The sequence below is a fragment of the Camelus bactrianus genome, chromosome 36, assembly GCF_048773025.1.
Source record: "Camelus bactrianus isolate YW-2024 breed Bactrian camel chromosome 36, ASM4877302v1, whole genome shotgun sequence".
NCBI classification, from domain to species: domain Eukaryota; kingdom Metazoa; phylum Chordata; class Mammalia; order Artiodactyla; family Camelidae; genus Camelus; species Camelus bactrianus.
The window spans coordinates 4,410,033-4,435,354 of NC_133574.1; the positions used below are offsets into that span (position 1 = coordinate 4,410,033).

At 47.2% G+C, this 25,322-nt stretch overlaps 1 protein-coding gene and 1 long non-coding RNA gene across 29 annotated transcripts in view; one reads left to right on the forward strand and one right to left on the reverse strand.

Moving 5' to 3' along the window:
* The window catches only part of LOC141576068 (uncharacterized), an 85,075-nt gene that overhangs the window by 24,150 nt on the left and 35,603 nt on the right, over positions 1-25,322 (reverse strand). For 7 of the 28 annotated variants that reach the window (XM_074358526.1, XM_074358534.1, XM_074358525.1 and 4 more), the window contains one exon: positions 3,487-3,904. In XM_074358526.1, coding sequence (XP_074214627.1) covers positions 3,710-3,904 — 195 coding nt within the window. In that variant the 3' untranslated portion in view covers positions 3,487-3,709. The other 21 variants (XM_074358543.1, XM_074358546.1, XM_074358544.1 and 18 more) reach the window with 16 other exon arrangements.
* On the forward strand, positions 1,965-15,150 carry LOC123618912 (uncharacterized). The gene is made up of 4 exons (XR_012504313.1): positions 1,965-2,096; positions 3,295-3,493; positions 3,736-3,933; positions 13,854-15,150. It is a non-coding gene; the product is annotated as an uncharacterized LOC123618912 (long non-coding RNA).

Below are 25,322 nucleotides of genomic sequence, written 5' to 3' on the forward strand. Positions count from 1 at the left end.
TCACCGCGCCCACCTCCCAGGAGCAACCTGACCGGGTGTGGGGTGTCAGGCGAATCGTGGGCGGGAGAGGCCGTCCCCAGGCCAGGTCAGGGGAGAGGAGAAGTGGCCCCATTAGGCAGCTGCGACGGCCGGCTGCTCCTGCCCCTCGACCTCATCGCGTCCGCCTCCCAGGAGCAAGCTGACCTGGAGACGGGCATCCGGCTTCTTGGGCAGCAGAGGACGCAGCACCCAGGTTTGGCTGCGGGGAAGAGGGGAGCAAATGGACAGGCTCCGCGCTGCAGGTCCTCTACCCCCGCCGTCGCCACCCCCGCACCTTAAAGGCACCGCCCAGGGCGCCCCTCCCCAGCAGGCTGAATGGGACAGGTGTGTCTGGTGATCTGGGGCAGGAGAGGCCGCTCCCACACCAGGCCATCGGGGAGACGGGAGCCAATCCACCAGCTCCCCAAGGCAGCCCCCTACCCCCGCAGCAGCCACCACTCTTGCCCCCTGACCTCACGGTGGCCTCCTCTGGGGAGCAGGCTGACCTGGAGATGGACGTTCGGCGAACTTGGGACAACAGGGACCGCCCCTAGGGTAAACAATGGGGGAAAATGGGAGCAAGTGGACCGGCTCCATGGGAAAACCTGCCGCTGCTGCCACCACCCCCAAAGTACCACGCCCGCCTCCCGGGGTCAGGCCGACTAGGATACACGTGTCCCGTAACCCAGGGCAACAGAGACCACCCCCAGGACAAGCCGCGGGGAAGATGGGAGCAAATGGGCCCGCTTCCCCGCTGCAGGCCCCCGACCTCCGCCACCCCAGCACCCTGACTACCCTGCCTCCCGCCCCCAGTTGGCTAAGTGGGACAGGGGTGTCCCGGGACCTGGGGCAGCAGAGGCCGCTCCCAGGCCCGGCAGCCGGGACAAGGCAGCTATTCCACCAGGTCGCCAGGGGCAGCCCCGCTCCGCCTCCCTGCCGCTGCCACCGCCCCCTGACCTAACCGCCCCACCTCCCAGGAGCAAGCTTACCTGGAGTCCAACATCTGGCGAATCTCCGGCGGCCAAGGCCCCCCAGGCCAGGCTGCAGGGAAGAGAAGAAATCGACCGGCTTGCCCGGGCAGCCTCCCACCCACCGCCGCCGCCGCCGCCGCCGCCGCCGCCGCCGCCGCCGCCGCCGCCGCCGCCGCCGCCGCCGCCGCCGCCGCCCCCTCCGCCACCCCAGACCATTGCACTAATCTCCCGGGGTCAGGCTGACTGCGAGGATGTGCACTTGCCTGAGCACCTTCCTGCACCTCTACACTCCCTGCACCTCTGCACCCCTGCCACTCTCTGCACTTCCGCACTGCCTGCACCCCCGCATCCCCTGAACTGCCTGCACCCTCCACAGCCCCTGCACCCCTGCCACCACTTACACCTTTGCACTGCGTACACTCCTGCACCCCTGCTTGTCCCACACACCACCTCTTGGGCCTGTGGCAGAGTCTCTGCTGTTAGACCAATGCACAGGGACTCATATCTTTGCCAGTATATGATGCATCAGTGGACGTCTGGGGTTGGCTGCAGGAAGGTACATGTTCCCGGTCAGTAGCCTGGGCCACTAGGGTGATCTCTGTGAGGTCGCCCAGGACGGGCTCAGAGATGCTGTTCTCTGGGAAGAGAGGAGTTGAAACCGCTCTTGAGGGCAGAGCTGTTCTCACCAGGCCGTCCATGCTTCATGTTTTACACAGGGCTTCACGGAAATGAAATGGACCCTGCCAAGTAAGACCTGCTGTGCGCCCAGCTCAGTCCTGGGCTCTGAGGCTAACAGACTGGCTCCCACCATCAGGGCCCAGTTTGGGCACCTGAATGGTCCCTTGGAGGCACCCCATCAGTTCTCAAGAAGAAGTCTGGCTGCTTCCACCCCATAGCCCTCCCTCCCACTGTGCTGGCCTCAGGAAGTTTCCTTATTGGGAAGAAGGCAGCCCACCCCCTACCCCACCCCTCACCGTGCTCGCACCCAGGCTGGTGCTCTCTCTGCCCCTCAGAGTCTGGAAAGCCATCCCTCTTCAGTTATGTCCCTTCTGAGATGGACTTGCTTCCACTCAATTCTAGGCGAGGATGCACCATGGAATGCACTGGGTAAGAGAACCAAAATAAATAGCTTCTTCTGTGAGGTTTTCTGTTTATCTGCTGGAGCTGGGCTGTGTGTAGTTTGCTACAGCTATTGGTGTGAGAGGCTAAAGCCACCCGTGTGTCCTTGTTTTCATCTCCCCGCTGTCTTTGGGTTTTCCCTAGACACTCCTGAGACATTTACTTCTTTTAATTTTATTCCTGTCATTACACAGGGGCCCTACTGACATGGAGGTAAGGCGTTGGGGGAGAGGGACAGAGGGGAGCATCTGTAGTCCTGTGATTAGTTCTCATTGAGCCTGTGCCCTGAGCTGTGACCTCCACAAGTCTGTCTCTTTCCCCCAGGCCAATTTGGGTGACACAGAAGGGATTTCCCTTCCCCCAGTTAGGTTAGGCTCTGGTAAAATAATTTCTCATTAAAAACAAACCAAAACAACCCCCCCCACAATGGAACAGAATGTTCTGGGTGTATTTCAATAGAGCTATTTTCTCCTTTCCTGGCAGGAAGCATGAGGGGTTTTTCTGTTATTTTCACTCTGAGAACAGGGCGGGATCCTGAAGGTAAAATGCATGAAAAAGAGGAGGGGGCCCCTCTGACTGGCCCCCTGGAGTTGTCACACTCAAACTTCCCCATGCTGTACCTCCCGCTAGTCTCAGGGACCTTTTAAATCTGCCTGCCCTGGCGGTTCTTACAGCAGCGGGCTCTGCCCTGGGAGCTGCTGTAAGAATCTCCGAGGTTTCCGGCTGCCTCTCTGGGTTGGGAGCAGCTTTTCCCCTCAGTTTTCTGGTGGATCTAAGAAGAGAAGTGGGTTTGCAGATCCCTCAGCTCTGGTGTTGTTTTAAGGACAGGAGGAGCAACTTCTGAGCTCCTCACAAGCTGGACCAGAGGCTGGAATCCTCCCCTCCTCTCCCTCCATGCAGACAATCAGTGGCTGTGGTTCTAGCCGAGTTTCTGAAGATGTGGATTTAAACACACACGTCCCAGACCCCACATGAGCACACAGTCCCATAAATCCCCCAAATTTCCACTGGTAACTAAGGAGCCGATGGGGACACGGGCTTCGCGGCTTCAGAGGCCTGGCTGCACGACCTGCTCTGTGGCCTGTCTACATGGTTTTTCTGGGCCTCGTCTGAAGTGGCTTTCTTACCATACCTGGTATGTGGGAAACAAAATAAGCACTACAACCTCCACTTTTGCTCCCTCCAGGGCCTTCCAACATAAAAAGTGATAACTGACCTCAGACGGCCTAGTCACCACAATGAGGTCCGACCAGCCCGGCTCTCCTGAGTGATGGGCACTGACTTGCACGTTAACTCGGATCAGTAGGAGAACCGCCTTCCTCTAACTGGGCATCTCCCCACACCGGACACGCCCTCAGCTGAGACGGGCCAACTCCCCCATTGAGGTGTGTGCTGGTGGCTTCAGTGTGACCTGGCCCTGCCGGGACGTGAACCTGCAGTGAGTGAGGTGGAGGGTCAGGAGGAGGGGGGTCCCTGCTGGGGCGGCAGGGGGCCCGGTAGCACCCAGCCCGGCCTGGTGCCTGGGGCTCCCCAACATCTCCTACGGCCCCCGGGTTGGCTCTGGTCCGGGGCACTCCACGAACCCTCCGAGTATATTTTCATTAAGTCCCTTTTTTGCTTTTATCAGCTGGATGCGGCTTCTGCTGCTTCTTCAGTGAAACAGTGCATTGGGAAACCAGACTATTTCTAAGGCCGGTAAAATACGAACCTCGGTCAGCTCGCCGGGCAGACCGCGCAGCACAAAGGCCTGCACAGGGCTGTGCAAATGCCTTACGTGAAGGGTCCTCATCATCTGCCTTCAGAGATACAGAAGATGGTGGTTCAGGTAAAACCTCAGGGAGGGATTGAGGAATCCAAAGCTGGATGGTTTCAAAGGCTAACTGGTCAGACCAGACCCCTGAGCTGTGGTCAGAAGCCTGGCTCAATGTTATGCAGACTCAGCGCCCTAAGTGCCGGGTGGGAACGGTGCTGTCCCCTTCTCAGACTCTCATTGGGGAGTCACTGTAGCCCTTTAAACACAGCAAGGAATCCAGCCCCCTTAGCCCCCACCCTGAGCATTCCATGACACAGATCCTGGGAGTGTTTAATTTTCATCTTTGTTTAGAAGGATGAAGGTGGGGCAAGAGGAGACATAAATTCACATTTACTGACACCAAGTCACAGCCAGTACCTCCTCCTCGGAGAGCTATGTGCTCCCACAGTGGTGGGTGGGGGGCTGTGCAGACCCCCTCTGCTGGTCCCAGTGGGTGTCGCTCCTCTGGCTACAACTGATGGGTTGGACAACAGATCCAGAGGGAAATAGAGGGTCTTTCTCGGGAATTTGGAACTGACACACAGAAACCAAGTTCACTCATCTGGGGGCTAGGGTGAAAATCAAATGAAACCAGAGCAGGAGAGAAAGTTACAAGTGAAAGATAGAGACAGAGAGACTGAGCTCGTGAGAGCAAATAGTGGGAAGGAAGGAAAACAATCAGGGGACAGAGGAATTCCAGCTCCTGAATCTCTAGTCTGTCCCAGCCCATCTACACCCACGCGGGATGGTGAACACCATTCCAGTTTTGCAGATTAGGAAACAGGCTGAAGTAGGTGGGGGCTGGTTTTGGGTGCACAGTTAATTTAACTGCCCCTGGACCCCTCACTTCCCACTGCCTGAAGGCACCGTAATCCTCACGGGGACCCTGCTGTGCTGACAGCCCAGCACCCTGATCAAAGGGCCTCTGCAGGAGTGGGAACCCCTCTGAGTGTGGAGAGTTCCCTGCACCGAGATGCCATGCATCAGCCAGCTCCCACTCACCCTAGGTTAAAGTCTCCCCAGCTGTGCGGTCTTCCGACCCGCTTCCCTCCCTGCCAAGCACCCTCGGCCCCACCACCCAGTGTACTGGTCCCCAGCTAGCATGCTTCCCACATTGGGCAGAATCCCTGACTGCTGACTTTCAGTGTCCCCTGGACCTGCCATTGGTGGTGGAACGTCAGGCGCTAGACAGACACTTGCAGGCTGAATGAGGGTGTGGAAGAACAGAGGCTAGACTCTGCCTTGGCCTCTCTGGGTTGTGTGGAAGGGCTGGAGAACCAGGGCCATCAAAGGTGGGGGCAGCAACAGTCAGGGACCCCCATCCCCACCAGGAGAGAGACGGTGGAGAAGAGCCATCCCTGCATCAGAGGCTGCCCTGGAGGTGAGGAGTTGTCCCTGCTCAGGAGCACCCCATGAAGGATGATCAGAGGACTCGGAGACTCTCCCAGGCTTCCTCACAGGGCCCCACTGACGCAGCCCCACAAACCCAGCCCCAATGACACAGGCCCACCAGCACTGATGACCTCAGCACAATTTCTGGCCAAACAGGCTGGGAAGTAGGCCACCCTGACCCAGGAACAGCTCTGAAGAATAAACCACACACATCCCTGGCACTCTGGAAGACTGTGTGCTCGCCCAAGGCTGTGCCTCGCAGGAGAGATGGGTGCGTGGGTGGTCTTTGTCTGACATGGGACAAAATACATGTAAACTGGGACAGCAGCCTCCATGTCACACAAACATCCAGAGGTAAAGGGCAAAAATCTAACAGGCCACTGGGCCTTAAGCACAACCTTTGAGTGACAAGTGGCTTATGCTGGCCCAAGGTGACCCCTAGGTAGCCAGGCTAAAAGGTGAAACCAGGAAAAAGAAGACTGAGCAGGGACATCAGGGAAAATAGAAGTCACAGAGTTAGTTCAGCCAACTCACTAGAAAAATAAATTAATAGACACACAGACAAACCAGGGATGAGTGGGGGCGGGCAGGGGATTAGAATTGACAGTTGCTACATCAAAATATATCTATATGCAAATAATAAAGATGTTACAAATGCACGCAGTTTACAGTAAACTTTTGAAAACCGGAAAAAAAAAAAAAAGAATTGAGAGTTGCTACCACATGATATTTAAATGTCCAGCTTTAAACAAGAAAATGTGAAGACATGTGATGAAGCAGAAAAGTGTGGTCCACACACAAGAAAGAAGGCAAAGAAAAGGCTTTGGAAGGGACTGGGATGTCAGCCTTAGCACACAAAGACTTCAAAGAAGCCACCATAAATATGTTCAATGAACTGAACGAGGCCATGTCTGAAGGATTAGAGGAAGTGTCTCATCAAATAGAGAATATCAATCAAGAGATAGAAATCATGAAAATAGAAATTGTCGAGTTAAAAGTTACAAAATTGAAGTGAAAATTGACTAGATGGGTCCAAGAGTAGAAGCAGGATCGTGGAGGGCTCAGAGGACGTGAAGGTAGAGAGAGACAATGTGAACTGAAGCTCAGAGATAGAAAAAGGGGAAGGAACAGAGACTTAGCAAAACGTGGGGAACAGTCATCACACAGACAAACATGTACTGGTGTCACCTGGATAGAAGAGAGAAAAGGGGAAGAAAACATTTTATACATAATGACTGAAAACTTCCCAAATGTGATGAAAAAGATTAATCTACACCTCCAAGAAGCTGAAGGGACAGAGGTAGGATAAAAACAATGAGACTGCTAGCACATGTCATGTTCAATTATTGAAAGCCAAAGAAAGAGAATTATCTTTGTTTTTTAATTTTTATCTTTTACTGAGTTAGAGTCAGTTTACAGTTTTGTGTTGATTTTTTGTGTACAGCACAATGTTTCAGTCATACATGTACATACATATATTCTTTTTCATATTCTATTTCACCATAAGTTACTACAAGATGTTGAAAATAGTTCCCTGTGTTACACAGTATAAACTAGTTGTTTATCTATTTTATATACAGTAGTCAGTATCTGCAAATCTCGAACTCCCAACTGATCCCTTCCTTCTTCCTCCCTGGTAACCGTAAGTTTGTTTTTATGTTTGTGAATCTGTTTCTGTTTGTAAATAAGTTCATTTGTCTTTTTCTTTATCTTTTTCTTTTTGTTTTAGATTGCACATATAACTGATACCATATGGTTTCTTTCTTTCTCTTTCTAGCTTACTTCACTTAGAATGAAATTCTCCAAGTCCACTCATGTTGCTGTCATTGGCATTATTTTATTCTTTTTATGGCTGAGTAGTATTCCATTGTATAAATATAACACTGCTTCTTTATCCAGTCATCTGTTGATGGACATTTTGATTGTTTCAATGTCTTGGCTATTGTAAACGGTGCTGCTGTGAACATCAGGGTGCAGATGTCTTTTTGAATTAAGGTTCCCTCTGGATATATGCCCAGGAGTGGGATTATTGCATTTTTGGCAAGTCTAGTTTTAGTCTTTTGAGGAATCTCCATACTGTTTTCATAATGGCTGCACCAAACTGCATTCCCACCAGCAGTGTAGGAGGGTTATCAAGACAGCATGGTATTGGTACAAAAACAAACATATGGACCAGTGGAACAGAATAGAGAGCCCAGAAATGAACCCACAAACTTTTGCTCAACTAATCTTCATCAAAGTAGGCAAGAATATACAATGGAAAAAAGACAGCTTCTTCAGCAAATGGTGTTGGTGAAATTGGACAGCAGCATGAAAATCAATGAAGCTAGAACATTCCCTTACACCATAAAAATAACAAACAAACAAACAAACAAACATGCAAACTCAAAATGGATCAAAGTCTGAAACATAAGACAAGATGTAATAAACATCCTAGAAGAAAACCTAGTAAAAGCATTATCTGAAATACATCTCAAAATTGTTCTCCTAGGCCAGTCTATCCAAGCAATAGAAATAAAAGCAAGAATAAACAAATGGGACCTAGGTAAACTTACAAGCTTTTGCACAGAACGGAAACCATAAGCAAAACAAAACAACCACCTACGGAATGGAGAAAATTTTTGCAAAAGATGAAACTGAAAAAGGCTTGATCTCCAGAATATATAAACAGCACATATGACTTAATATGAAAAAAGCAAACAACTGAATCTAAAAATGGGCAGAAGACCTAAACAAGCAATTCTCCAATGAAGAAATATGAATGATCAATAGGCACATGAAAAAATGCTGAAAATCACTAGTTATCAGAGAAATGCAAATCAAAACTACAATGAGGTATCACCTCACACCAGTCAGTATGGCCATCATTCAAAAGTCCACAAATCACAAATGCGAGAGATGCTGTGGAGAAAAGGGAACCCTCTTACAGTTCTGGTGAGAATACAATTTGATGAAGGTACTGTGGAAAATGATATGGATATTTCTGAAAAGACAAGGTATAGACTTAACATATGACCCAGTAATTATGCTGCTGAGCATATATCCAGAAGGAACCCAATGTGAAAAATACACTCGCACCTCAATATTCATGGCAGCAGTCTTTATAATATCTAAGACATGGAAACAGCCTAAATGTCCATTGAAAGATGACTGGACAAAGAAGATGTGGTATATTTATACAACGGAATACTATTCAGACATGGGAAGTGACAACATAATGCCATTTGCAGCAACATGGATATTCCTGGAGAATGTCATTCTAAGTGAAGTAAGCCAGAAAGAGAAAGAAAGATAGCATATATTGCTCATATGTATATATAAACCTAAATATAAAACAGATACAGATTACAGACATAGAATACAAACTTGTGTTTGCCAGGGAGGAGGGGAGTGGGAAGGGACACTTGGGGAGTTCAAAATTTGTAGATACTGACAGATATATATAGAATAGATAAACAAGTTTATACTGCATGTCACAGGGAAATATATACAAGTTCTTGTGGTAGCTCATGGTAGAAAAGGATGTGACAATGAGTATGTGTATGACTGAAAAATTGTGCTCTACACTGGAAATTGATGCAGCACTGTAAACACACTATAACTCAATAAAATAAAATAAAATGAAGTAAAATAAAGTAAAGGACAATAAAATAAACAGAATATTAAAGAAAAAAAGAAAAAAAAGTGTCCTGCGGTCTCCTCCTCCTCCCAGTGTCAGAACCCTTGGCTAGGGAGCCTGATGCTGGCCTTATCATTCTCACTCCTGTGGGAGGTTCATTGTGACTTATTCTTCACCTTGTGAGTTGCCCACAGTGGAGGGTATGGGGCCCAACTCTATCATGAGAATGCCTCTCCTACCATCCTGCTGTGGCTCCGTCTCTATGTTTCCACTGAAGATCTTGTTTTGCTAGGATCCAATCTTTTTTTGATGCTTGTTTAGCAGTCAGTTGTGGTTTCACTGTAGTCATGAGGAGAGGCAAGTTGTGGAAACCTATAAGCTGGTTTTCAGCAGAGTCACTGCAGGCCAGAAGGAACAGCCGTGATATATTTAAAGTACTCAAAGGAAAAAAGCCTAGAATCTAGGCCACCTACTCAGCAAAGTTATTAATCAAAATTGAAAGAGAATTAAAAATCATCTCAGATGAGCAAAAACTAAGAGTAGTTCATCAATCCTAAACTGACCTTACAAGAAGTATTAAAAGGTTTTCTTCATGTGAAAAAGAACAAGAAATCAGAACTTAGGTGAAGGGGGAAATCCCACTTTAAAGGCAAAAATGGAGCAATGGCTGTGAATCAAACACTTAAAGAAGCTACTACAAAGACTAAAAGACAAAATTTGTAAAAGCTATACTTACAATAAACACCTATAGGACACATATGGAGATGTAAAAAATAAAATAAAAAAAGGAGTGGTGGAGAGGGAATAAAGCAGTAGATCTTTTAGAACTTATATAACCTTAAATGACAATCAGTTTAAAACAATTAGATACTGTAACAAAGCAACTTATATGAACCTCATGGTAACCATAAATCAAAAACCTACATTAGATATGCAAAAACAAGTGAGAAGCACAAATGTAACAATAAAGAAAATCAACTACCCATAAGGGAGGGGTACGAAAGATGGACAGAGAAGAACTACAAAAACATGCAGCAAGGTGGCAGGATACAACATTAACATGCACAGATCAGTTGCATTTTTTACACTAACAATGAAGTAGTAAGAAAAGAAAGTAAAGAAACAATCCCTTTTAAAATCACAACCAATAAACAAAAAATTACTAAGGAATAAATCTCACCAAGCAGGTGAAAGACTTATCCATGGAGAACTACAAAACACTGATTAAAGAAATTAAAGATGACTTAAAGAAATGGAAAAAATCCTATGCTCTTGGATTGGAAGAATCAATATTGTTAAAATGGCTGTACTGTTCAAGGCATTGGACAGATTTAATGTGATCCATATCAAGTTACCCAGGACATTATTCACAGAACTAGAACAAATAATCCTAAAATTCCTATGGACTCATAAAGATTCAAAATTGCCAAAGCAATACAGAAGAAAAAGAATAAAGCTGGAGGAATGACCTTCCAAAACTTCAGACTATTTTACAGAGATACAGTAATCAAAACAGTGTGGTACTGGCATGAAAACAGACATTTAGATCAATGGAACAGAGAACAGAGCCCAGAAATAAACACACACCTACAGTAAATTAGTCTTCAGCACAGGAGGCAAGCACACACACTGCAGTAAAGACAGGCTCTTCTGCAAATGGTGTAGGGAAAACTGGACAGCTGCATGCAAATCAAAGAGGTAAGGACACTCCCCCACACCACACACAAAAGCAAATTCAAAATGGCTTAAAGACTTAAATATAAGACAAGACACTACAAGCCTCTTTGAAGAAAACATAAGCAAACCATTCTTTCACATAGTTCTCAGCAATGTTCTCCTAGGGCAGTCTACCCAAGCAATGCAAATAAAATCAAAAATAAACAAACAAACGGAACCCAACTGAACTTACAGGCTTTGACACAGCAAATGAAACCTCAAGCGAACAAAACGACAACCTACGGAATGGGACAAAATATCTGTCAATGATGCGACCGACAAACGCTTAATTTCCTGAGTATATATATACACAGCTCACAGAACTTCATAGCACAAAACAAGCAACCCAATCCAAAAATGGGCAGAAGACCTAAACAAGCATTTCTCCAATAAAGACAAACATATGGCCAATGGGCACAAGGAAAAATGCCCAATACTACTAATTATCAGAGAAATGCAAATCAACACTACAATGAGGTATCACCTCACAGCAGTCAGAATGGCCATCATGAATGTGAAATGCTGGAGAGGTTGTGGAGAAAAAGGAAGCCTTCTACAATGTTGCTGGGAAATGTAGTTTGGTGTAGCAATTGTGGAAAACAGTATGGAAACGCCTCAGAAAACTAAAAATAGACTTACCCTATGAATCAGCAATCCCACTTCAGATATATATCCGGAGGGAACTCCAATGAGAAAAGGGACCTGCACCCTAATATTCACAGCACCGCTATATACAACAGCCAAGACGTGGAAGCAAATTTTAAGGTAGCAACAGATGACAGGATAAAGAAATTGTGGTATATTTATACACTGGAATACTACTCGGCCATTTAAAAAGAATGAAATAATGCTATTTGCTGCAATAGCAGTGGATGGAGCCAGAGAACATCATTCTAAGTGAAGCAGGCCAAAAAGGGAAAGAATAACGCAACATAATATCATGTGGAATCTTAAAGAAAAAGAAAAAGTAAATAAGGACACGATGAACTCATCTATAGTACAGAAACAGACTCGTACACATACTAAACAATCTTATGGTTACCAGGGAAAGGGGGTGGGAAGGGATAAATTTGGGAGTTTGAGACTTATAAGTGTTAGCCACTCTATATGAAAATAGATTTTTTAAAAAAACAGTTTCTTCTGTATAGCACAGAAACTTATGTTCCATACTTGGTAATAAGCTATACTGGAAAAGCCACTACAGCCACCACCTGAGGAAGCAAGAGAAAAAAGGAGAGTGAGTTATCCTGGGCTAGAGCCTGGTCCTCCACAAGTTTTTGCCCGCCATCGACACTGCCCCCGACCGTACTGAGCCCTCCTCCCAGGAGCGGGCTGACATGAAGACATGTGTCCTGAGAACCTGGCGCGGAACAGGCTGCCCCGAGGACAGGCCCTGGAGGAGATGGGAGCAAGTCCACCTACTCCCGCTGAGGACAGGCACCCCTCCTCTCAGCCGCCGCCCACTGACTGCACCGCACCAGCCTCCAGGGAGCAGGCCACGGTCTGAGGGCCGGTTGGAGATGTTCCGGGGCCACATCCGCTTTCCCAAACCCGGGAATAAGAGTCAGGGCAGACGCGGGGTTCAGGGACTACTAAGGAGAGGGGACAGCACCACGAACCAGGCGGCGGCCTCAGACCCTCCTCAGGGTCCTAATGGGCCTCGTGGCCCGGGACTCAACTAAGCACCGCTACCCACGCGCCTCCCCAGCTGCGCAGCTCAGGCCGCACTCGCCGGCTCCGTGCCCCATCCAGCGCGCCTTCACCTCCCAGGCGGCGGCAGAGGAGGAGACTGTAAGCGTCGGCCCAGACTCCAGGCCGCGCTCTTTTCAGGGAGCTGCTCCAGGAACACCCGGCTCCCACCTGGCTGCCACACTCTCTGCGCGGGTTCCGCTGTCCGCGCGTCTGTACGTTTGCGCATGCGCGCCCTCCCCCACCCCGCCCCGCCGGCATCCGGGACTTTTGCCTGGAGCTCCTGCTGTACCGGAAGTGGCGCCTGGGGCCAGAAGGACCTGGGTGGGGCCCTGCGGTGGGGCGGTGGGCTGGGACCCCACCCTTCTGCAGGCCCACTCTCCTGCGGGCCTACCCTCCTGCCCGCCACACCGCTGCCCGCCATTACCCAGATCTCCATCCCCAGTGCCCCCATACCGCCACCAATGGGGTCCTGGCGCTCAAAACCACGACCGCCCTGGGCCGGGCCACAGCCCCAGCCCCACTCCCCTTGCTAGCCTCTCACTTCCCGATACTATCCTCCCATCCTGCACAGGCCCAGTCTCCCACCAGACCCCGAAGATGGGGCTCCTTCTCCTCACACCGAGGTCCCTGCCACATACTCCATCCTGCTAGGTCCTAACTTATGGCCCCTACACCCCAACTTCACCCCTCATGCCTCACCACAGGACCTCCAACATCCCGAAGTGGTCCCCCTCACCCCTCAACTGGGTCAGTTCCTTCTAAGCGGCACGTAACCTCTCAGCCTGTACCCCCTTCACCACGGGTTCCCCCCTCACACCTAGTGCACCCTTACCTGGAGATGAATCTCTCACCACTCACCCCGTGGTTGGGGTTTGGTAGTCCGGACTCCAGTCCCCATGGTGACTGCCACCAGCGAGGGTTCCGGCCTAGTGTGCACCAGCATAGCTAGTGTCTGAGGCCACAGGGTGAGGTGGGCCGAGCTGGAGGCAGATACAATTCCCGCCCTGGTGTCCTGAACCCTGCGCGCTGTGCCTCATCTGAGTCTGAGTGTCAGGGTGATCTCTGGCTGCCCGCAACCCGCCTGTGGACTTGGGGTGGTTGATGGTCCTGATGGTGATCCAGACCCCTAGGGCAGAAACACTGGGAATGCGGACCTGCAGGGATTGGGGAGTTTGGAGGGTGCAGCTAAGCCCAGAGATGGAGAGCAGGCAGTTGGCTGTGTGCACAGGGCTGTGTGCATGGCGTGGGCTCAGCCCATGTGGTTGCAGAGACCTTGTTCATTCACACTGGGCCAAAGGGAAGAGGGATGGGAGCTTTTAAAGTGTTCATGTTAGGAAGCCAAGGCTGGAGAACAAAGCAGGCAGCTTCGATGGCCAGGCCACCATGGAACCCGCCATGTTGCTGGTCCCTTGCATGAGGGGAGACTGACCGTTGACTGGCCTATGAGATGTCTCTTGCCATGGTATGGTTTACAGGGAATTGAAGGGACTTTCACTGCAATTTTAATCACCAATAATTGTTACTTTCTCTGCAGGAGATCAAGTCCACATTCATGGTGAACCTGGAAGGACTCCTGCCTGAACCCCAGCCTGGGGCAGAGGAGGACCCACCTGTAAACATCCTCTTACCTCTCAACAAAAGGCACTGTAATAGAAAAGAATAGATCTGAATCAATATTAGGTCTGTTCCTTTTCCTTTAAACCTGTCTTCTGTTATCTAGGCTTATTCTTGCCTGCTCTGCACCTTTTGTAAAACAATGTTGCCTTTAGCCTGAAATATGCATGAAAGCCTAGTCTCAAGGCTCTGACCTTTAAGGATATTAAAACTTTTGCTCTCCTATAAAGGTAACAAGTTGCAGGATAGAACATAACCTTTGCTTTCTTCGAGGTTTTACAGGGATACCATGATCCGACCCACGTGGACAGCTGCAAAGGATTCCAAGAACAAAGAAATCCTACACCAAGAAGTTTGCAGTAACGAACCACAGCCCCTCCCCTTTTCAATAGAAAAGGAACCTGAAGTCTGACATGGGGAAGATGGTTCTCCAGGAAGTAGTCTACCATTTTCTTGGTCTATAGCTGTCCACGTGGGTCAGGTCATGCCGCCCCTGCAAAACATCTAAGAAAACAAGTTATTTTCTATTTGGCAACTTATTGTCTTTATATCAGTGCAAAAGTGTTAATATGCTTAAAGGTCAGAGCCTTGAGAACAATCTCTTTCATTTACCAGAGAGGCTAAAGGCAACAATGTTTTACAAAAGGTGCAGAGCCAGCAAGACTGAGCCTAGAAGACAGGGTACAGGGTTAAAGACAAAAGAACAGATCTAATATGGAGTCAGGTTTGTTCTTTTCTATTAGAGTAACATCTAGTTATATGTTTTAAGTTTACAAGAATAAAGTTTAGCCTTTTCCCATTTAAAATTCTGCAATTCAGGAGCATTAAGTTCACCCATGATGCTGTGAGACCAACACCACTGTTTGGTTTCAGACTATTTCCTTCCTTAAAGTAAAAACTTGTATTCAAAGCACAGCCCACATCCTCCCTCCCCCAGCCCATGAAAAACCCCAATCCCCTTTCTCTTTCTGTGTCTTTACCTATCCTAGAGGTTCCCTGTTAATGAAGTCATATAAAAGGTGGCTTTTTGTGTGTGCCCACATACCTTAAGAGGGGACTGGTGATTTTTGTGTATGTGTTTACATGAATTAGCATGTTTGTATTTTGAAAGGAGAAACCCACATGAATTAAAGATGATATGTACAAAATAAAGCCCTTTTAATAACTCTGTGCATTGTCTGGGGGTAGGCATTGCTGTTCTAATTATGAAACCAGAGCCAAAAGGGAGATGCTTCGCTCTTCCTGTGGTGAAACAAATCAAACAAAACCAAAAAACAAACAAAGGCCAAGAAAGACAGCTGGAAAGCCAAACCACAACGTGGAAAAAGCTTTCCTCATGACCCAAGGTCAGAGAAAGATTTCATATCCCTGTGGGCCAAAAACCTCATGAAACCCAGTGTTCTAAAAAGAAAGAGAACTCACACAGGTAGTTCCAATGAAAGGCAGTGAAGGTGGCCAGTGTGCTCGAGATGCTCAACCTCTCAGGTGAGGACACAGGCAGACGGACACACTGTGGAGGCAGCACTGGTCACCATCGCACTGGTAGGCATTTAGCCTGGTGACAACGTGAGGAGGCAGAGGCCCCAGCAGGTCCCCTGGAGGGAAGAGGGAACAGACGCTCCTCTTTGGGGGAACAGTGTGCAGGACGCATCAAAGGGCCACAGGTGCATTCCTTCCCCAGCGGTACTGATCCTTAGAGCTGATCCCACCAAAGTGTTTGCACAACTTTCAAAGATTTTTTTTCTTCAATAACATGATTACCACATAATATGTCATCAAGGCATTTTCAGAAGTGATCTGCCCTGGGTCCTAACAATACACACACATGAATACACACATATACACGTAAACATATGCACACATACATGCAGGAAAGAGACAGGCTGAAACACAGAGAGGTAGAGGGAGAGAGAGAAACAGAGAGAGAGACAAAACAGACAGAGAAGAACTGAGAGACAGAGAAAGAATGAACACTGGAGCTGGGAATGTGTGGAAGTCATGCACGTTTTCACAAGTCAGTCTACATGTCAGAACCTGGTCCCAATGTCCATCCACCCTGCAGGGGAAGGTTTGGGGATCACACAAGGACGTGTGACCAGAAGGCAAACAAGCAGGAAGACACTGAGGGGCAGCTCACCCTAGAGGCCCAGATGAGACTCTGAACCTGAATCTGAACATGACAGAATGACTTAGGAGGTTGTATGCCAGAGTGGACAATTTCAGAATTGTATTTAATTTCAACGTGGGGACAGGGAGCTGGGAAGCAGGCGGCAAGAAGGGTGACTTTCCCCATTCCCCAGGGCAGACCCCAGCCAGTGTAGGGTGTGCTCTGTTCTCTGCCAGCCCTGTGTGGTGTCCTTCCTTTGTTAGGTCTGTGAAGGAGCTCCCTGTGATGCCAGCGCATTGGGATGACATATGCAGTGGACATTTAAGGGTCTATAGCCTGGATGGCTTCCCTAGGAAGCAGGGGCCAGAATGATGCCCTCTATGCTGACGAGGGATTGGGGAGACACTGAAAGGCACGTGGCTTGTCCAGGGTGACAGCACTGGTGACGGGGGAGCCGGGTCTGAACCCAGCTGTGTCCTCAGAGGTGTGTCCAGAGCTGGTGTCCTGGCTGCATCCAGGTCTCCCCAGGGCTATGGGCTGAGCTGAGTTGGTGTCACTGTGTGTGGACATGGCATGGGGTGGGAAGTGAGCCATTGGCAGCCCGGAAATGCCCTTGGGGAGCTTTGTGTCAGGAGGAAGCTTGGGGAAGGGGACCCCAGGAAGTGACCTCACAATAGAGCTCAACAGAACCTGGAACCTAGTTCCAAGTTCCAAGAGTTTGTAGAGGAGCCCCCTACTCAGCTCACTTGGGTGGTAAACTCAGCACAACTCAGAGATGTTCTGCTGCATCCCAACACCCGAGGCGCGGCCTGTGGAAAGCCCGCAGCGAGGGACTGTATCATCGGTGCTGACACTGGGTGAATCCTCACCCAGGGCGCCTCTGGCCTTTTGGCCAGAGGGACCCAAAAGTAAAACAGGGAGCCCCAGGGCAGGGTTACCGAGGCTGTGCGACCACTCAGATCCCACCTGGGTAGCCCCACAGCCCTTTCCTGGCTGGTGCAGATGGGGCCGTCATGTTGGGGTGGGAGGGTCCTGCCTCAAGCGAGAGCAGGCTGAGGATGAGTCAGAGGCCTGTGGGGCCAGTCACGTCCACAACCCGGGTCCAAGATGGCTGGCTGGGATGTGGAGAGCCAGGGCAGGGCCCTGATGCCCGAGGTGGAGCCCATGCCCTCTGGGTGTGTCTCTTCCCTCCCGGGTGACTGTCTGAGCTGACCAAGGTCCCAGTCTGATGTGGCAGCAGAGGGTCGAGTGGGTAAAAGCAGGGTGGTCCGGGGCGGGCAGGGCTCTGAGATCTCTGGGCCAGGGTGGCTGCTGGTCACTGTCATTGCAGAGCCAGACACCACAGGAGCTGGTGGACAAGGACACCCATTCCACATCCCCGAGTGAAGGGCTGGTGCGCCACACTTCTGAGAGCCAGCACAGGCTCCGGGTGGATCTGGACATGGAGGTGTCCCCACTACCACGGCCCATAGGTGAACAGGGCAGGCCTCCTGCCCAGACACCACCCGGGCCTCTCAGCAGGGTCCTGCCCGGGGCTGACGGGCAGCTCAGCACACCCGGCTCCGACCTGGAGCACCGTACCCTCCTCCCTATGGGGCAGGTGGAGGACCAGGAACCCACTGAGGCCAAGCCCGAAAGTGAGAAGGTCAGGGCTGGGTGTATGTGTGTAGGTGAAGGAGGGCCGAGGGGTGGGCCACACAGGGAGGCATCCCCAGAGGCTGCTGTTGGGACCAGAGCAAACACTGGCCTCAGACCACCTGTCTGGAAGAATTCAGTCACAGAAGACATCCTGTGGGCACTTCCTGTTTGGGACGTGTCTTAAAAGCTCTGGGAAGATTTTTGTTCCTGAAAAAGCACATGGAAAAGGGTTTTACGTGGGTAAATTGTTCCTCTCTCACAGCATGAGCACTCCCACAAGACTCAAAGCTCTCTCCAAGTCCAACAGTTACACATCGAGAGAAGGAGGGGCAGGGGAAGATGCCAGAGACCAAAAAAAGTACTATCTGGACCCAACAGGAGACCCCAAGCTCCGTCTTGCAGCTCCTCCTGCTCCTCCCGAACCTACATCTGGACCGCTGGGCAATGGAGAACCAGTCCAGGCATCACCACCCCCTGGGGCTGAGCCCCCTCTGCGCCCACCCACACCTTCTCCAAATTCCCACTGTCAATCCCCTCCCCACCTGAAATTGATTTCCCTTCCCCTGGAGTTGTTTTCATTTGGTTTCTCTTTAGTTTCCTTTGTTTCTCTCACATCCTCTATGATATCCTTTATTTTTATGTTTTTAGTTCCTTGCAATAAAATATAGACTTTTTCCCGTTTGAATTGTGCAGTTCAGGAACATTAGGTGAATTCACAATGCTGTGCGACCATCACTACTATCTAGTTTCTCACTATTTCTTTCCTCAAAGTAAAATCCTGGATCCAAAGCACACACTCCACTTCCTCCCTCCCCCAGACCCTGACAACCACGAGTCCTCTTCCTCTCTGGGTGTCTTTACGTCTCCTGGATGTTCCCTATGAATGAAACCATATGAATGGTGGCTTTTTCTGCCTGCCCTCATGGTTTAAGTGGGGGCTGGTGAATTTATTTGTCTTCACTTGAAATAGCATTTTCCACTTTTCACTTTGCCTCCCCCCCCGGGAGCTTCCTAAGAACATACCCCAAACAGGCTCGCACACAAATTTTTGTCTGAGGATCTGCTTCCTGGGTAGCTCAGCCTGAGACAATCCCTACAGATCTTATCACAGCACTCAAGTATTAACGCTGGGGTTTTGCTTTCTTCTTTATATATGATCTCATCAATGAAGTCACAAGTTATTTTAGGGAAGGAACTACACTTATTGCATCATCAGTTTTCCTCATCGTGTCCTGAGAAGCACAGAGTTTTATGTAGGACAGGGAGTGTGAGTCAACTTTTCAGTGCCAAAGTTTTCCATTATGTTGCAAGTTTTCATTTCTACCACCTGGAGTTTAGGAAACTCACCAGTTTACTGAAATGCATGTAAAATATGTAAATACTATTCATATAAGTTATGTCATTATTGGAGCCCAAGCTCCTGGTTTTGGATGTGCATCATTTTTTTACATATCCACCAAAGGGGAGGGCAGCTGGGAGAAGACAGCCTATACTTTCAGGGGTCAATGACTGAACATAACATGCAGGCTTAGCCTTTTGAAGTGGAAGATTGAAGGGTATCTGGCTGTTATTTATAGCAGTTCACAATGTCACTGAGTCAGAGGGACCATGGGACCATCTGGTATCTGACCTTCTATCCAGTTGGCAATTTGCAAGGAGGTCAAGATATTCTTAACATTTCAAGTAAGAACTTGAAAACACCTTGGTAAACCAGATGAAGAAATAACCAACTGGAAAAGGGTCTCCCAGCAGATTCTATGCCCATTTTCCTGGATCCTCTGTGTGTTAAGGTCTTTGTGCTTTGGAGATGGATGACCTGGGCCCCACCTCCATCATCGGTAATTAGTATTAGAAAAGTCACTCCTCTTCCAACCTCAGCTTCCTCATTTGTCCAATAGGGAAACAGTAAAGGCACCAACTTCATAAAGGGCTTGTGAGGGTTAAAGTAAATGAAGTAATTACTGAGTATTGTGCCCAGTTGTTCTTGGGCACCTCCAACCCCCACTGTCATCATTATCACAGCAGGGACTCTCAGTATGTGCATAAGAAGTGGGGTGTGAGCTCCTGGGTTGGTTTCCATCTCCCCTGAGGCCTGGCTTGGGGTCAACATCTGCTTCCCCAGGTTCAAGGGATGGAAGTCTCCTGGTTAGCTTGCTCCCAGGAGGGTTGCCTGGTGAGGTCAGGGGTCTGGGGGTGGGGCAGTGTCAAAGACAGGTGTATGGGACCTGCCCAGGATGCTCTGCTTTAGTCATCTTGTTCCCATCTCCCTGGCAGACTAGCCTGGAGGCTGCTAACACAACTTTTCAACTTCTTGCTTATGAAAATGCTAAGGAGGACTGCAAAAAGGCTATCGGTCCCTTTAAAGGGAAGGCTTCATTGACTGAATATATAAAATTGTGCCAGAGATTGGGAACAGAAATTTTAAGGCCAGTATGATGTTGCAAGCCATGGCAGGATTGAAATAAGGAAAAATTTTTCAAGGGAAATGTTTTAATTGTGGAAAAATTGGTCATACAAAAAAGGAATGAAGAAATACTAAACAAAAGGCTGCACCAGGAAATTTTATGAGAAATAAAAAGGAAAAAGCTCCTGGAGTCTGTCCAAGATGTAAAAAGAAATCACTGGGCAAATCAATGGAGGTGGTCTCTGTTGCATAAGGGTGAGACAATGCTTCAGGAAAGCTTCAAAAGTGGCTCGCTCCCAGCCCTGTGACAAAAGGGAGTGCTCCCTGTACAGGCCAGAGTGAACAAAGATTACAGCCCAATGTCATGGAATTATCCCCAGCAACCACAGGGAGTGCCTCAGTCGATACCCCCTGTTTAAATTCACTAATTCTTATGCCAGGAGAGGAACCATCATTAATAGAAACAGAAATGTATGGACCTCTTCCTCCCAGAAGAGTGGGCCTGGTATTAGGAAAATCGAGTTTAACTTCTCAAGGTGTCCTGGTTCATACTGGGGTGACAGATAGTGACTATACAGGAGAAATTAAGGTTCTGATCTCATCTACAAAGCCATGAAAAGCAGAAAAAGGAAATAAAACTGCTCAGCTGCCGCTGCTGCCACACCACCCTGCAGGTGTCGGCAACAATGTGCGAGGAAACGAAGGGTTTGGAAGGACAGGAAAGGTGGGGGTGTTTTTAACCAAAAAGATTCTGGATTCACATCCTGTCCATAAGGTGAAAATACAAGAAAAATCTTTCAGAGGCTTAATTGATTCTGGAGCGGACATTTCTATCATTAATTGTACTCACTGCTGAGCCGATGGCCAACGCAGCCAGCAAATATTGATGTTGTGGGTCTAGGGAGAACCCAGGGACTAAAATGTAGCAGTCTGATCCTTGATTGTCGAGGCCCTGATGGTCAGACAGCTAAGATACAACTTTATATTGCTGACTTGCTGATAAATCTATGGGGCAAAGACTTATTAAAACAATGGAAAGCTAAAATTTACATTCCTCTCCCAATCTAGTCAAATAAGCCAAGCAGTGATGGCACATCAATGCTACCTGCCTGCTATAGTATTGGGGAAAAACAATCAAGGAATGTTAAGCCCAGTAGGGCCTGAAATAAATAAAAACAAAAGATATCCAATGTTCCTGGATTGGAAGAATCAATATTAAAATGGTCACACTGCCCAAGGCAATTTACAGATTTAATGCAATCCCTATCAAATTACCCAGGCCATATTTCACAGAACTAGAACAAATCATAATAAAATTTATAAGGAACTACAAAAGACCTAGAATTGCCAAAGCATCACTGAAGAAAAAGAAAGAAGAGGGAAGAAAAACCCTCCCAGACTTCAGACAATACTATAAAGCTACAGTAATCAAAACAGCATGGTATTGGTACAAAAACAGACATATGGACCAATGGAACAGAATAGAGAGCCCAGAAATGAACCCAGAAACTTTTCATTAACTAATCTTTGACAATGGAGGCAAGAACGTATAATGGAACAATGACAGCCAATTCAGCAAATGGTGTTGGGAAAACTGGACAACAGCATGTAAAGCAATGAAGCTAGAACACTCCCTTACACCATACACAAAAATAATCTCAAAATGGAACAAAGACTTAAACATAAGGCAAGATACAATAAACCTCCTAGAAGAAAACCTAGGCAAAGCATTGTCTGACATACATCTCAAAAATGTTCTCCTAGACCAGTCTACCCAAGCAATAGAATAAAAGCAAGAATAAACAAATGGGACTTAATTAAATGTACAAGTTTCTGCACAGCAAAGGAAAGCATAAGGAAAACAAAATGAAAACCTACAGAATGGGAGAAACTTTTTGCAATGATGAAACCGACAAAGGCTTGATCTCCAGAATATATAAGCAGCTCATACAGCTTAATATAAAAAAAATCAAACAAACAAACAAAGAAACAATCCAAAAATGCTCAGAAGACATAAACAACTAATTCTCCAAGGAAAAAATACAAATGATCAATAGACACATGAAAATAATTCTCAATATCACTAATTAGAGAAAAGGAAATCAAAACTTCAATAAGGTATCACCTCACACCAGCCAGAATGGCCATCATTCAAAAGTCCACAAATGACAAATGCTGGAGAGGCTGTAGAGAAAAGGGAATCCTCCTAAACTGCTGGTGGGAATGCAGATTTGTGCAGCCACTGTGGAAAACAGTATGAAGATTCCTCAAAAGACTAGGAATTGACTTACCATATGACCCAGGAATCCCACTCCTGGGCATTTCTCCAGAATGAACCCTACTTCAAAAAGAGACTTGCACCCCAATATTCATAGCAGCACTATTTACAATAACCAAATCATGGAAACAGCCTAAATGTCCATCAACATATGACTGGATAAAGAATATGTGGTATATTTATATAATGGAATACTATTCAGCCATAAATATGACAACATAATGCCATTTGTAGCAATATGGATGTTCCTGGAGAATGCCATTCTAAGTGAAGTCAGCCAGAAAGAGTAAGAAAAATACCATATGAGATCACTCATATGTGGAATCTAAAAAGAAAAGAAAAGGACAAATGAATGTAAATACAAAACAGAAACAGTCATAGACATAGAATACAAACTTGTGGTTGCCAGGGAGGAGGGGTGTGGGAAGGGACAGACGGAGAGTTTGAAATTTGTAGATACTGACAGGTATATATAGAATAGGTAAACAAGAACATTCTGTATCGCACAGGGAATTATATACAAGATTTTGCGGTAGCTCACAGTGAAAGAGAATGTGACAACGAATATATGCATGTTCATGTATAACTGAAAAATTGTGTTCTACACTGGAAATTGGTACACCATTATAAACGACTATAACTCAGGAAAATAAATTTAAAAAAAAAAGAAAGAAGAATCAGATAACTAAAAGCTTATCTAGCACATATTGACTTCTGCTTCGGGGAAGGGAGTGGTATTCAGCATTTAATCTGAAATTGTAAATACTCCTGAATATAAACAAAAGGCATAAGTTCATGGAAACTCATTTTAGAAGAGGAAAGAATCCAGTATTGCCTCTTCAGTTTACAGAAGGGGAGACTGAGACCCGGCATCTGTCCTTCTGGCAATCAGCAGCAGAGCTCTCCTAGTCCTCATGTCTTGCAGTATATCAAAGACCAACAGAACTGTACTAGGCCTATATTCATAAAAGTCACTTCTGCATTTTTCCAACAGTAGGTAATCTAAGTGTCTTGCAAAATACTTCACAAAGAGTCAGGAAATCACACCAGTTTGCTGAAATACAAAAATATTTAGTTACATATTAAAACAGCTTGAACTTTATTCTCTCCATTTAAAAAGTGACATGTCAAATCAATGTTTTGATATTTTAAAACCTATTAAGAGTACAGAAAAAAATCAAAATTTTCTTCAATCACAAAAGAGATAAGGTTATTCCCTGAAAATATTTAATGTTGATTTTTCTAAATTAGTGGTTCTGGTCAGATTCCTTCAAGTTTAAAAGTTCTAGTGGATGGTTACATGGCAATATGAATTCTGAGTGTAAAAATACACATTCTATGTAAATAATCTTCAAGGTTGTCTGCTTTAGACACTTTAACTAGTCCCTATCTTACTAGAATGACATTGATTTCATGAAAACTTCATACTGCACTAATCAAGCCTGTCTGGTCTTCCTCATAAATTCCTGATGTAGGATGAGGCTGCCGCCACAAACTGTCTCAGCTTGAAATTAACACCCAAGGTGAAGCAGCGGATACACATATGTATTCATGATCTCACCTCCGTTCACAGGTCTGGGCCCTTTACTGCCTGAAGAGGGGTGAAGTCACCACCCGTGGCAGTGAGGGAAGCACGGCTCTTCCAGGTCTCACCTGGGCTTCACCGACTGTTCCCCAACAGACTGTCTTCAATGATTAAAAAGCTCTCAAGTTTTTACAACATGCAAAACTAAATAAAGAAATTTCTGCAGACAGAGCCCTTTCTCTAGCTTAAACCTTTTTCACCTACACTCAGCTGGGGGAGAAAGAAACATGACTCTGCAAAATCTCTGAGCCTCACTGCTCACATGAGTAGAACGGCCTCAGCACATGAGGACGCTTCACATTGCAGGGTGACAACACAACAAAGCCACCCACAGCAACAGGCACTCCCAGAGAGAGGGAGCAGAGGACCGGGGGCTTAGAAAGCTGGAACCTCCTCCCACAGACAACAGAGACGACGGCAAGGGATAAACACAGTGGGGGGAACACTGACGGGAGGGACCTCAGGTCAGAATCAAGCCCAGGAAAGAGGGAACAGAGACATCTAGACCTGATCTCCTCTGTCACATCTCAGGCTGCCTCTTCCCTCTCCAGTAGCTGAGACCCCACTGAGACCACTAGAACGGCCTGAGGAAGAATGATGAACTATCTTCAAGAACCATCAGATTCATTGGGTACAAAGAGTGCACCCAGGTTCAGGCCGCGCGGCTTCTGTTCTCTGCACCAGTTGGTGGTGGGGGGGGGGGATGGAATAAATCAGGGAGAAGGAAATTTAAAGCATTTCTTCATCTAATACACACCTACTACCAGAGGCTTTCTTCTTGGAGGGAATAATCTATAAAAAATAAATAAATAAAAACTCATGGATTAAAAAACACCTGGCAGCTCTGTGTCCCACCTGGATCTCCACATTCTGTTATTAACTTTGCAACCTATGCAATATGACAGCTACGTCCTGAACCTTTGAAGGCAATTTCATTCATTAGGGGCCCAAAGAGTCAAAGTCATTCAGCGATCATTTGCAGGTCAGTTCCTCCAAAAAAAATTCTTTACTCTCTGTAGGTTCTAATGAATATAATCAAATCTGACTTCACTCAATAAGAGAAATTCGTCAACCAGGAAACAAAGAAACAGCCTGCTAAATCAGCTGTTAAAACTGACATCTGGGATTAACTTCACCAAATACACAGGATGAAAAGGACCCAGAAGTTCAAGGTCGATCTACCAGGAAATGTTATGTACCTGTTCCAGAAATCAACCAATGACTGTAATCCATTATTATCATTCAATTAGACTCAATAAGATCGATGCATATTCAGTAAAATCAGAAGAAAACGTCTCATGTGTAAGATTCATGACCCAACGGATTTTATAATTTATTTAAACATTAGTCAAGCTTAACTCAGAGGGGACAGTAGCA